General features: G+C 57.2%; 4 protein-coding genes across 4 annotated transcripts; 2 read left to right on the forward strand and 2 right to left on the reverse strand.

Moving 5' to 3' along the window:
• Positions 1 to 948: 948 nt before the first annotated feature.
• Positions 949 to 1,929, forward strand: COL26b_008836 (uncharacterized protein; the record flags this gene model as incomplete). The annotated part of the gene is made up of 3 exons (XM_053181583.1): positions 949 to 997; positions 1,058 to 1,397; positions 1,626 to 1,929. The coding sequence occupies 3 exons, from the start codon at positions 949 to 951 to the stop codon at positions 1,927 to 1,929; spliced, it is 693 nt and encodes a 230-aa protein (XP_053034469.1).
• An 888-nt stretch (positions 1,930 to 2,817) lies between these two features.
• COL26b_008837 (uncharacterized protein) lies at positions 2,818 to 3,722 on the reverse strand (the record flags this gene model as incomplete). Its single annotated transcript, XM_053181584.1, has 2 exons — positions 2,818 to 3,327; positions 3,405 to 3,722. The coding sequence occupies 2 exons, from the start codon at positions 3,720 to 3,722 to the stop codon at positions 2,818 to 2,820; spliced, it is 828 nt and encodes a 275-aa protein (XP_053034470.1).
• Positions 3,723 to 5,217: 1,495 nt separating this feature from the next.
• On the forward strand, positions 5,218 to 7,173 carry COL26b_008838 (uncharacterized protein; the record flags this gene model as incomplete). Its single annotated transcript, XM_053181585.1, has 2 exons — positions 5,218 to 5,577; positions 5,641 to 7,173. 2 exons carry the CDS (start codon positions 5,218 to 5,220, stop codon positions 7,171 to 7,173), a joined length of 1,893 nt encoding a protein of 630 aa, XP_053034471.1.
• Positions 7,174 to 8,603: 1,430 nt separating this feature from the next.
• COL26b_008839 (uncharacterized protein) lies at positions 8,604 to 10,788 on the reverse strand (the record flags this gene model as incomplete). The annotated part of the gene is made up of 4 exons (XM_053181586.1): positions 8,604 to 9,775; positions 9,837 to 10,046; positions 10,188 to 10,631; positions 10,737 to 10,788. 4 exons carry the CDS (start codon positions 10,786 to 10,788, stop codon positions 8,604 to 8,606), a joined length of 1,878 nt encoding a protein of 625 aa, XP_053034472.1.
• Positions 10,789 to 11,559: the final 771 nt, after the last annotated feature.

Consider the following 11,559-nt stretch of genomic DNA (forward strand, 5'->3'; position numbering starts at 1 on the left):
CATGGGTGGCCTACTCTGTACGCTGGCAAGTGTTAGTCAAGCACGCAGGGCACCCAGGTGGATGAGGAAAACCACCGACGTCGGCAGCATGTATGCGAGAGCAAAGCACAAGCAAGGCCTTCACTACGCATTGCAGACAACCTGGTTGCTGCTACTGCTGCTGCTGCTGCAAGGCCGTGGAGGTTATTCTGGCAGTGTTTCTCATCCATTCAACGGATCACCCCAAGTTGATTCCATGGCACAGCGCTGCCAATTCTCAAGTTTTTCGCGCCCAGAACCCCGGCCAAAACCCGTTGTCTTCGCTAGGCGTCGGTGGCGCACCAAAGACACCTCTCTTACACCCAAGAGCCCCCCCGGCTGTGATGGTCAAAACGTGTTTCAACCACGCACCGTCAGCCTCCTCACCCCTTCACCCACGTCCATCCGGGCTGCCACCCCTGCCCCGATACAACATCTCACACCCAAATGGCCCAGCCCATGTCGCCTCTCTTGACGCATCAACCACCACACATCCCACCCCCCTGTCGACTCTGATGTCGACGCCTGGCCGATTTTTTTTTCAGATGCAACGACGCCCGCCCGAGCAGGGGTCTGAGGTTTCTGGCATCTCTCTCTCTCGCAAAAGCGCAGACACCACACAACTCTTGGGACGATCCCGAAGGGTCGCCTTTAAAACCATGCCGTTCCCTCTCACCCCCTCTGCTTCCAGTTTCCCGTTCCTGGAGAAGTCATCAAAAAAGAGTTTCTTTCATTCGGATTTTATTTTCCTTTTTTATTTTTTCTTCAACCGCGTTTAATTCCAACCGTCTTCTTCCACCGAGGCTAGTCCTACCAACAGCGCAAGTCGCTTTTTCACAACAAACCATTCGATTCTAGTAGTCACTCTCTCGACGAATACTCTTCGACTTCATCCTTTTTACCGGTTTCTTCAAACGAACTCGATTCAAGATGCATATGTCCGCTATTGTTGTCTCGGCCCTGGCCGCTGTTGCTCAGGGTAGGTTTTCGGCAGATGCTGGAACAGGAAAAAGGCCAACAGACTAACACGAAAACCCAGCCGTCGACGTCCAGGTCGTCTCCGTCGCCTCGACCAACAACACCCTCAAGTTCTTCCCCGACAAGATCAACGCCCCCGTCGGCTCCATGGTCCAGTTCCAGTTCCGCGGTGGCAACCACTCTGTCGTCCAGTCCACCTTCGACAACCCGTGCATCCCCATCCAGAACGTCAACACTTCCGCCAAGGGCGTCTACTCCGGATACCAGCCCGTCGCCGCCTCCACCGCCAAGGGCCAGATTCCCGTCTTCACTGTTGAGGTTAAGAGCGCCACTCCCATGTGGCTGTACTGCTCCCAGGCCAAGCATTGCCAGAACGGCATGGTGATGGTCATTAACGAGAAGTAAGTTTACCTTTTTGCTTTTCGAATTTTCTTTCCCGCGGTTCGCGTTGTTGTCCGGAGAACCCTTTTTCCCGCACGTGGATACTCCTGGTCTGTCGGTCAAGTGTGACGTGAACCTCGCGTTTCACATCTCAGACGAGACAGAGGGGTGGCCGAGATGCATGAACCACCGCGCACGGAGACACTACAAAAATAAAAATACGATCAAAATGCTAACAACCCGCCCAGCACCAATGCGAACGCCACCCGCTCCCTGGCAAACTACGCCAAGGCCGCAAAGAACGTCGCCCAGGCCCTGATCCCCGGCCAGTCCTCCGGCGGCGGCTCCGGCTCCGGCTCTGGCAACGGCGGCGGCAGCGCTTCCCCCACCACCGGCACTGGCTCCGGCACGGGCTCCGGTTCCGGCTCTGGCGCCGGCAGCGGCGCTGGTGCTTCCGCCACCCCCTCCTCCCCTCCCACCGCCGGCGCCGTCTCCCTCAGCGCGCCCGGCACCCTCCTCCTCGCCCTCGGCGCCACCTTCATGCTCATGTAAGGTGTTCAGCTGGGGTGAAAAATCGGCGGATTATTATTCCCATGCAACACAGCTTGTTATCACAAGCGACACAAGACGAGGAATATTTATGGAAGGGGTCGGTGTAACGGAATGGGCCAGGAGTTGGTCTGGTTACGGTGTACCATTGCGATGATGATCTTAATACCATTCACTTTTTTATGTCATGTTGTTTTTATCAATCTTGTCCTGGCAAAACGCAGTTTTTACTTTTTGCACGAAACCAAGCTGCTCTTCAACAGGGACAGCAGCTGGTGAATGAACTGGTTGAACGCTGAGGGGAGGATGAGAGAGAAAATTCAAAACTAGACGGGGACTATTTCCTGTGTATATAGTTCCGCGCCGAGAGATCGGCGTGACTCTGCATGTTTGCTGCTAGCACATCTAAATCGAGTTTCTTGATTCTGGTCAACCTTTCGTTTGGAGTTCCGTGCAAAAGTCTTTGATTGAGACATAAAATATTCTCAAGGGATGCGTTCATGGAAACCCCCACCTACTAGGCTGATGCGAGCCAGGTAAAAAAAAGAATTGTGTTCCCGAACTATACGGTCTGTCCATTTTTGGCACGCATGATGTGACTGTCGCTGTGGCGGGCGATATTCCCTGTCCTTGTCCTGCGCTGATTATCGCAGTCCTTGAGCTCAGTGGCACTGGCCAGTCTCGTTCTCGGCATCGGTCATTCTCAGCGACTTCTGCAAATACTCTGGTCTCAAGTTGACAAGACGAGTAGCAACAGCATCCTCATGCAAGCAACATATTTCCTGCCAGCTCCGCACAAGTCCAACGGTGCTCAATGCACACTACCATGCACAGAAATAGAAATATATTCAATGGGAAAAAAAGGCCGAATGACACCGCTTTTGCAGCCCGTTACTTCTGCTCCTCCTGCCCGGGAATCTTCCTCTTGACCCGTCCCTTGGCCGCCTGCTCGCACAGCTTCGGCGGCTTCGCCTTCTCCAACCAGCCCTCCTCCCTCTTGACGCGGCCGACCTTGATGTACTTGTCGCTCTTGCTGAAGAAGTCGACCCAGTGCTTGAGCGTCTGCTCGACCATGCGGTGTGCCTCGGCGCGCTCCTCGGCCATCTTCTTCTGCATCTCGTCGTAGCTCCAGTGGCGGTCGACCTCGGGGTCGTCGAGGGGCAGGAACATGTCCTCGACGCCGCGCATGTCCGGGGTGCGGTCCTCGAGGAAGCAGCCCGTCACGAAGCCGCGCGAGGCGTCGTGGCCGGCGAAGACGTTGTAGGAGCCGCCGGGCCCGTAGATGCGCGGGTTCGCGGAGACGTCGAAGATGGTGTGGTTGATGGCGAGGTAGATTGGCAGCCCGGGGTCGGAGCCGTTGTAGGCGAGGAGTTGCTCGGGTGTGAGCTCGATGGGGCCGTTCTGGGAGGGGAGTTGCGTTAGTGGTTTGCCGCTTATTGTAGAAATGGCAACAGGGAGAAGGCAGAGGACAATCTCACAAGCTTGGACTTCCAGTAGTCCACCTTGAGGTACCACGGCTTGTTCTTGAAGCCCCAGAAGAAGCTCTCGCCGTTGCTGATGAGGTAGCTCAGGGCGCAGGAGGCGAGGGCCAGGAAGCTGATGACGCGCAGGATGTCGAGCCACGGGCTGTACTCCTCCGCGCCGTCGTCGTTGGCCTTCTTGGATTTCTTCTTCTTCTTCGACGGGGCCGCGACGGCGCCCCTCGAGTTCTCGGCCGGGGTGCCCGCGAAGAGGTTGTCGTCGTCTTCCTCAGCGGCCGCTTGCGGCTTGCGCTGCCGTACCTTGTCGTCGGCCATTGTGTGCGTGTGCAGTGTGTGTATGTGACTGATGTGCACGTCGGGACACGTGGTTGTGTTGAAGAAGCAAAGATGGGATTCGGAGAGCTCTTCCAATGGGGGGTCTCGCGACTTTTACGGAAATATATTTTGGAGCTGTCCTGCGCTAAAGATAGGTCACGTCACCCATCGACCAACCCCTGAACTACATAGAGATGTGGCCTGACGGAAGCTACGGACACTGCATATTTCGAGCAATTCGAGCACGAATTGGGTACGCGGACGGAGGGACGGACTCTACGCTGGTTTGCAAACCGGGCTGCTGTTACTGGTTGATTGGGGCAAGCTGTTCAAATATCGACGTTGATGCCGAGAGCGAGCGAGGATGGCTGCACCGTGGGCGTGGGGACGGCGGACATGGGCCCCAAAAAGTGACTTTTAGACGGCGTGTGATAGGCCGTGGCGGATCTAAGCCATCCGAAGAGACGGGCCTTTGGTGCTTTTGGGGGACTCCTTGGAGATGGGAGTTACGAATATAGTGCCCAAGTCCCCTATTGTTGCTGTTGACGGCCTCCGGATGCCGTGAGTTAGGTAAGCTTCCAGAAGCTCTGGGCCTGGTCTCACCTCGCCAATATTTCACGACCAACACAAACAATTGCATAAGGAACCCGACTTGTACAACATAATGCAAATGCAACAGACCTTGAGTCTTTGAGACATTGCACCGGAAGACAGGGCCTCGATGGGGATTTCCCAAAAAGAAATGGACTTCATTTACCGCAATGCCCAATCGGCATCGGCTTGCATCATCTCGTGTGCTCCCACTTCTGCGGATTCGAAGCTCAATTTCTCTAGCTGCATGCTTCTTAGCGGGGCAATCGCTGTGTGGGGTCTGCGTCTATTGAGCTTACCACATTAAGCATCTCACCAACGCGACACTGCAATTTTTTACCCGGGGCTGCACTCAGTGACACTGAAAAAGGGCCCAACGGTGGGGCTTGCTTAGGTCATTGTCCCTCACGCCCAATCCCTTTCCGGGAATGAAGCCCATCTCGCCCATTTCGCTACGGCGTCGAACCTGCTTGGGGCCACCCACTCACACTCCAATCCGCCGCGTCTCCCAGTCAACCCGCCTGCAGCGCCGCTGTAAACACCCGCAACGGCCATCCTGGGTCGATAAGATCCCTTGAGTGCTACTTTTCTGCTTTTGCCTGGCCTGCGTTAGATGATACCACCTTCATTAAGCACCTCTCCCAGCTTACCTTGCCTCGCTCGACGCCATCACCGTCATCATCGCACTTTTGCGACGACTGTGTTACTCTGCCCCTCGCGCCCTGAAACCGCCCCAGGACCAGACTAAAAAAAAAGAAAAGGCTTATCTAGCAATTTTCCAAAATCACTCAAACCGCCATCATCCCGCATCATAGGGGATTTACGTTGGTAGACACCCAGCACGCACCTTTTCCAACATCGCTCCGTCGACACATACACGCATACACAAATTACAACACACAAGATGGCCGACATCCCCGACGCCCCGGCGTCGCCATCACCGAGCCTCCCGCTCAACCCAATCACACCAGACCGCGCCAACCAGAAGCGCGATGCCCGCAACCTCTTTCCCTCGCCGCGCGGCAGCGAAGGCCGCGAAAGCTCCGTCCACGAAAAGATTTCCCAGTTCAACTCTCTCGCCAATCAGACCAAGACTCTCGAGCGCAAGACCGCCGACGCCGCCCTTAAGCGCGCCATGCTCGGCCGCGAGGAGGCCGAGGGCGAGGCTCGCCGCTACAAGGACGAGTGCAAGGTGCTGCGCGTCCAACTCGAGAAGGGCAAGGAGAGGGAACAGCGCGTCAGCGAGAGGCTAGAGACCGTCATGGTGAGAAACCCCGCCCGGCGATTCCGAGGTTGGCAGCCCCCGTGTTCTAACATTTGTGATTAGGAGCAATATGGCCGCGCAAAGGAGACGTACGCACACACCAAAGCCGCCTGGGAAAAGGAGATCAAGCTGGCCCGCAAAAAGACATTTAAGAACGAGTCGCAAATCATCAAACTGCAGGAAGAGCTCAAGGCCGCCCGCGAAGGGTGGAGGGCGGCTTCCGACAACATCGACGCCGAGAAGCTGCGCTCTAAGGCGAGAGAAGAAGAAGCCTTCCAGGCCCGCTACCAAATGGTCAGCATGGAGGAGCAACTGACAGAGGCCCTTGAGAAAATCAAGCTGCTCGAGCAGGAGCGTGATGCCTTCAAGACGCTCGCCAAGGAGGAGGAAGTAGCCCGCATCGCTGCGGAAGGCCGCATCCCGCTGCCCAAGAACGACGCCGCGCAGGACGAGTTCTCGTCACCCAAGAAGAGGCCGCGCTTCTCGCTCTCGACGGTCGACATTGTCTCGTCCGCCGCCACCGAGGAGGAGATTGAGCAGCTGAGCCTCGAGCTTTCCTGGGAGCGCCAGCGTGCGGACCGCGCGTACGAGATGGTTGATTTCATGCAGGCCGAGTGCGAGAACCGGTGCTGCTCTTATGCCAAGGCACGCAAGAGGCATAGCATGGCATCCCCCAGACAGAGCCTGGCCTCCAACAGGCCGAGCATTCTGTCGCCGCGCAGGAGGCTGATGGCCCCTGCTGAGATCGCTGACGCTAGCGACCTGGTCATCCTCCGCGATTCACGAGAGTCGCTGTCGGACCGCAAGCCATCTCTGAAATCCTCTCAGCTGTCGTCCCCCGCCTCGGACGACGTGCCGAAGAAGCCCGAGAGCTTGAAGAGATCAAGAGAAGAGAGGAGAAGCACCATCTTCTGCCCTCGCGAGGGCATCTTCCGCACTGTTTCTCAGGAAGAAGCAGAGGAGGTAGAGGCTCGCAGAGAGAAGGAGGAGCCGCAGCACGAAGACAGTGAGGCTTCCCCCAACGAGCCGCCCACACCTGTTGACGCCCCCCTAAGATTCTCTCGCACACCATCCCTCGACCCCCCGGCCTTCGCGGTCCTCGCGCAAGAGCGCATGTCTCTAGCCTCCCTGCTCAACGCACCCCATGGCGGCGCCGACGGTGAGGTTCACACGGCTCCTCTCCCGTCCATCCCCACCATGCCCGACACCCCAGCGCGCCCCGAATCTCGCGCCTCACGCAGCCCATCCCCGACGCCCGACAACACCGTCCGCCCACACACCGCCGCCGCCTTCTACACCAAGACCACAACCACCAGTGTGCCCCTCCGCGACGACAAGCCCCGCCCCGTGCCGCGCTACGAGCGCGCCCGCACGCCCTCGGGCGAGTCGCACATGTCCTTCGACGTCAACAACCCCGCCATGACGCCCACCATGACCCGCGAGGAGGCCCTCGCCCGCATCCGCGAGCGCCGCGGCCGCGCAAAGTCCATTGCGCAGGGCACCGCCACGCCGCGCAAGAAGATGATCGAGGGCGCCGGGGAGCGGCGAGACGTTAGCGCCCCCGCCGGCCAGGCGGTCCCCAAGGCCAAGGCATAGAGTCCCTCGGCGCCTTTCACGGACCCGCGCGGTGGTAGCAGCAGCAACTCGCAACGGGGGCTTAGCACGACGACGCCGACGCGGATCGACGTCGCTCCTGCTGATACAGCCCACAACGGGGTCGACGACCAGCGGCTCAGTCCCTTCCAGAGGGCGGCCGAGATGAAGAACCGGATTTGGAGGATTACACGGGACTCGCTGGGCTGGTCTGCCGGTACATGAAAACATCACACACACACATCACACAAATGACAGACACACACACACACACACACACACACGCATGACATGACGGCGTTTTTCCGGTGGGAACGGGGCGGACCCAATGGGAAAGATACCAAAACAGTGGGAAAGGATTTTTGTCTTGTTTTCCACGGCATGGGGCGTTTCTTTCTGCGTGCGAATACCTGGTTTCTGGATAATTATTTTCGCGTTCCTTCTTCACCCTCCATCACGGCCGGTCCTCCTTTCTACATTTGCATTGTCGCGGCGTTTTCGGAAAGGCAAGGGAAGGGCTAATCATGAGGAGTTGAGGATTATTGTCTGTTATTACCTTTACACCCCTTTTTAGTATACGTATCATACGGGTTTTCTGTTGTTTTTGTACGATTAAAAGTGCTGTTTGTCTTGTTGCCCCGTTTGATGAGAAGGAAGGGGTGGATAGTATATTTCTCGTTTCGACGCGGTAATTCAACTTTGCTTTTTATACTGTTTAAACTCACTGGCCGTTTTTGCATGCTTGCTTGTGCTCTGTTGAAGATACGAAAGGTGTAAGAGTAGGTTTAGTGTTCTCGCGAGGATTTGATATGTGTTCGAAATGAAAGCGTGACCGGCTGGCTGGTCTTTATGTCTACCTCGTGGACAAACGTCTTATGGAAAGAAATACTTGCTTGACGCCTTGCTGCTGCTACCTACCTTCTCGTGAACTAAGGCTAAAGCTATGCTAGGTTTCATCTCAGAAGCAGCGATTGCGTAAGGGCCGCTCGAAATGGTGAGTCTGAGTCGTCGGTCTGCAAGTATCCAGGATAGGAAAGGGGGGCACGCCGATGTTAGCGCTCGCCTTGGATTTCTGCCGAAGAACTCAGGATGACAGAAACATGAGGGCATTTCACGGCACATGTTAGGTGTAGAGCCAAAGCTGATATGTATTATCTATACAAACAGCCGTTTGAATTACCAGAGTTATATGAGTGCTAGAAAAGCCCGAGAAGTATAAAACAAAGCCTTACTTTTGTCGTGGATGTTTCCCTTTACAGTCCCGACTTCCTTCCTTCCGTGGTATATGTAAAACATATTATATCATAACGTCGTTCAGCATGAGTGACTTGTCATCTTCCCCTCTCGCCTCCACTTCCTAGATCTTAGACAACCTCTCGACTTGTCACACTGATATATATAAAGATTTGAGACGCAATTCTTCAGCAAATTAATCACCCGTTCAGGAACCCCCTGGCCGAATTGCGCGCGCTCTCGGAGCTGTAAGCGTCGAGCTTGACGGCCACGAGCACGCACTCAACGCCGCTCTTGCCGTTGCGCGTGCCCTGGATCTTGAGCCGCCACTGGCCCGTTCTGACGACCCACTCCTCGGCCGCCAGCGCAGCGTGGCTGCCGCCGGCGGCGTAGCCAGACGAGTCGATGCGCCGGCGTTTGCGCGAGTTCGGAAGGAAGCCGGCGGCAGCGGTGGACGCCGAGGGAGACTCGTGCCCGCCGCCTTGACCGGTGCTCGAGGTCGACGAGGCCTGGTCGTCTGCGGGAGCGGGGGTGTCGAAGGTGTGCGGTTTGCCGTCGAGGGTGATGGAGGTGTCCGGGTCGATGATTACGCGGACGAGGTCTTCGCTGAGAGGCGTGTGTCCCGGGGTCGGGGGCTGGCTGCCCGCGCCGCCAGAGGCCATGAGCAGGCCCAGGGGCTGGGTGGTCGGGGGCAGGTTGAGCTTGGTCGCGACGACCTCGAACATGCGGGCGACGCGGGCGCGGGTGTCGCGGAAGAACTCTGCGCGGATGGAGTTTGGCTGAAAGTGCAGGCGGGTGCTCTCGCCGCCAATCTCGAGGACGAGCTCGGCGGCGCGGTCGTCGACGTAGGGGCGGGCATAGTTGACCCAGCCCGCGAAGTGGTCACCCGAGGGTGAGGAGATGGCGGAGGAGGCGTCGGCGGCGACGCTGATGCCGCTCTTGAGGATGTCTTCGAGGCGCAGGACAATCTCCTCGCGGCGGCGGGACTGGTTGTAGCTGATGTTGTGAGGGATGAGCTTCTGCTCGAGGCCCTTGAAGTTGAAGTATCTGCAGTCGCGGAGGAGCTCGGCGCGGTGGGTCTCGTTGCGGATGGTGACGGGGTAGCCGCGGAGGAGGTGGAGGATCTCGGCGAAGGTGTCGGCGGAGCGGTTCGCGACGGAGGGGGGTAGGATGGAGGGCGGGCGGAGGAGACCTTCGCGGTCGAGGCCCGGGAAGAGGTCTTCTGGGTTCGAGAAGAAGACGGCAAAGCCGAGAGAGAAGAAGTTGGGGGAGTTGCCCGGGTCGGTAAAGATATCGCGGGGGATCTGGAACTCGCGGTGGCCGATGGAGATGAAGATTGACTCCTCGTATAGTTGTGATATCAGCTTCGGTACTGGAGGTGATACATGTTAGCAATGCGCCGGCAGGGCCGCTCTTGGAGGGGCAGACTGTACAGCTGTAGAATTGAGCGTCCGCAAAGAGGCGCACAAAGTGCGTGCCGTCTCGCGGCTTGACATGGTAGCCCTGGAGGTGGAGGGAGATGTCGGCAAAGGTCTTTGGGTCGCGGTCGATGTAGAGGGTGCGGATGGCGCTCGAGAGGTCCTCGCCGGTCTCTTTCGCCTTCTTGACCTGGCAGTAGAAGTACTGGGAGAAGTAGGAGGGAGCTGGAAGATAAGATCAGCACACGTCAGGCAAGTTAATATATACGGTGGTATTGCGGGTGGTCGCGGCACGAGGCCGGTCCTTCCGACGGATGTCGAGGATCGGATTCGCGTTGGCAGGGAAGGCATGGATCGTGGACGCACCATCAGACGAAATGGAGGCGCCGGACAGCTTGAACAACTCGGATCCTATCTGGATTGGAAAGACGCGCTCGTGAGGGAGGAGATTCGGGATCTTGGAGACGGCCTCCTCGTCGCGGGGCGGGGCAGGGCTTCTCGAGGGGCGCTGCTGCGGCTGCGGTTTGCCGTTGGTGGTGTTGGCGACCGACATGTCGGCGACGAAGGGAGGGGGAGGAGGAGGAGGTTGACGTCGGAGGTCAGGCTGCGGCTGCGGCAGCGGCGGACGCTGGATCGTAGACTGTTGCTGCTTCTGTTGTTGCTGCTGCTGCTGATTTCGTCGCGGAGGAGGAGGCGGGGGAGGTTGGAACTGGGGCCGTTGCTGTTGCTGCTGTTGTTGCTGGGCAGGCTGCGGCGGCGGATGCGACTGCGACTGCGGTTGCGACAGGAGATCGTCCGGCTTGAAGGACCCTGGATTGCGGCAAAAGACGAAAACAGCTTTAGAGGAGTTTTCTAACAGACAAGACCACAAGCAAAAAGGTATTCAGACGCAAAGCTGGCAAGAGGCCTGCTCACCCTGCTGCACCGAGTTGTCAAACCACAGGTCAAAGACATCAGCATCCGACATGGCAATGGTTCTCTGGAAATAATTCTTCTCGATTGAGGCTGGCTGCGATACGGCAATCTACGCGAAAGGAACCGGCCGCCTGCGACTCGCTCGTTCTGGGAGCTATTCCGACCGGGGTAATAATAATTAGCACCACTGACAAGACAAAAACAATTCACTAGTATTGTGTCGCATTCATACTCAGGCCTGTCAGGTAGCAAATGTTGGAATTTGGAGAAGACATCGAACCGAAAAGTCCAGAGTAAGAAATAAAAATAACATATTCAAACGCAATGCAGTCGCCTACAAAGCGCAGAAGCGCGCAAGTAACGCGTTCAGTTGCCATTTGGGTTCTGAATTAGCATTCGGCGCCTCGGCGAAGCTTCGCTAATGATGAGCGAAAGGGCGCGGCAAGGCGCAAGAGCCAATTCAATCAGGTTCCAGTCTCTGGCCAGCCACCCCTCTAAATCTAAATCTAGGCTCACTAGGCCTCGCTAGGCCCCCAGGTAGTGAACACTGAAGATACCTCGCGAAAGAAATAAGCAATGTGTTGTATCACCTCGGCAGATTCTCTATGGAACGGTACTTGCGCGTCTCGGCCATGTCTTGCTCGGCTTCCCTGCCAATGAAACAAAACGTTTTTGGGGGCCGTTATTCCCGGCGAATATGCGCTAGCCAAGGCAACCTAACCGACCTTCGTGCCTTCCTGGGTAAGTTCCTTCGGGGCTCCCGTAGCGCTAACCTCGTTCCTGCCTGGCTCCATGGTGGCAGGCAGGAAGGAAGGAACGCAGG

The sequence above is a fragment of the Colletotrichum chrysophilum genome (genome assembly GCF_026319265.1).
Source record: "Colletotrichum chrysophilum strain AFK26 chromosome Unknown scaffold_80, whole genome shotgun sequence".
In the NCBI taxonomy this organism is placed as follows: domain Eukaryota; kingdom Fungi; phylum Ascomycota; class Sordariomycetes; order Glomerellales; family Glomerellaceae; genus Colletotrichum; species Colletotrichum chrysophilum.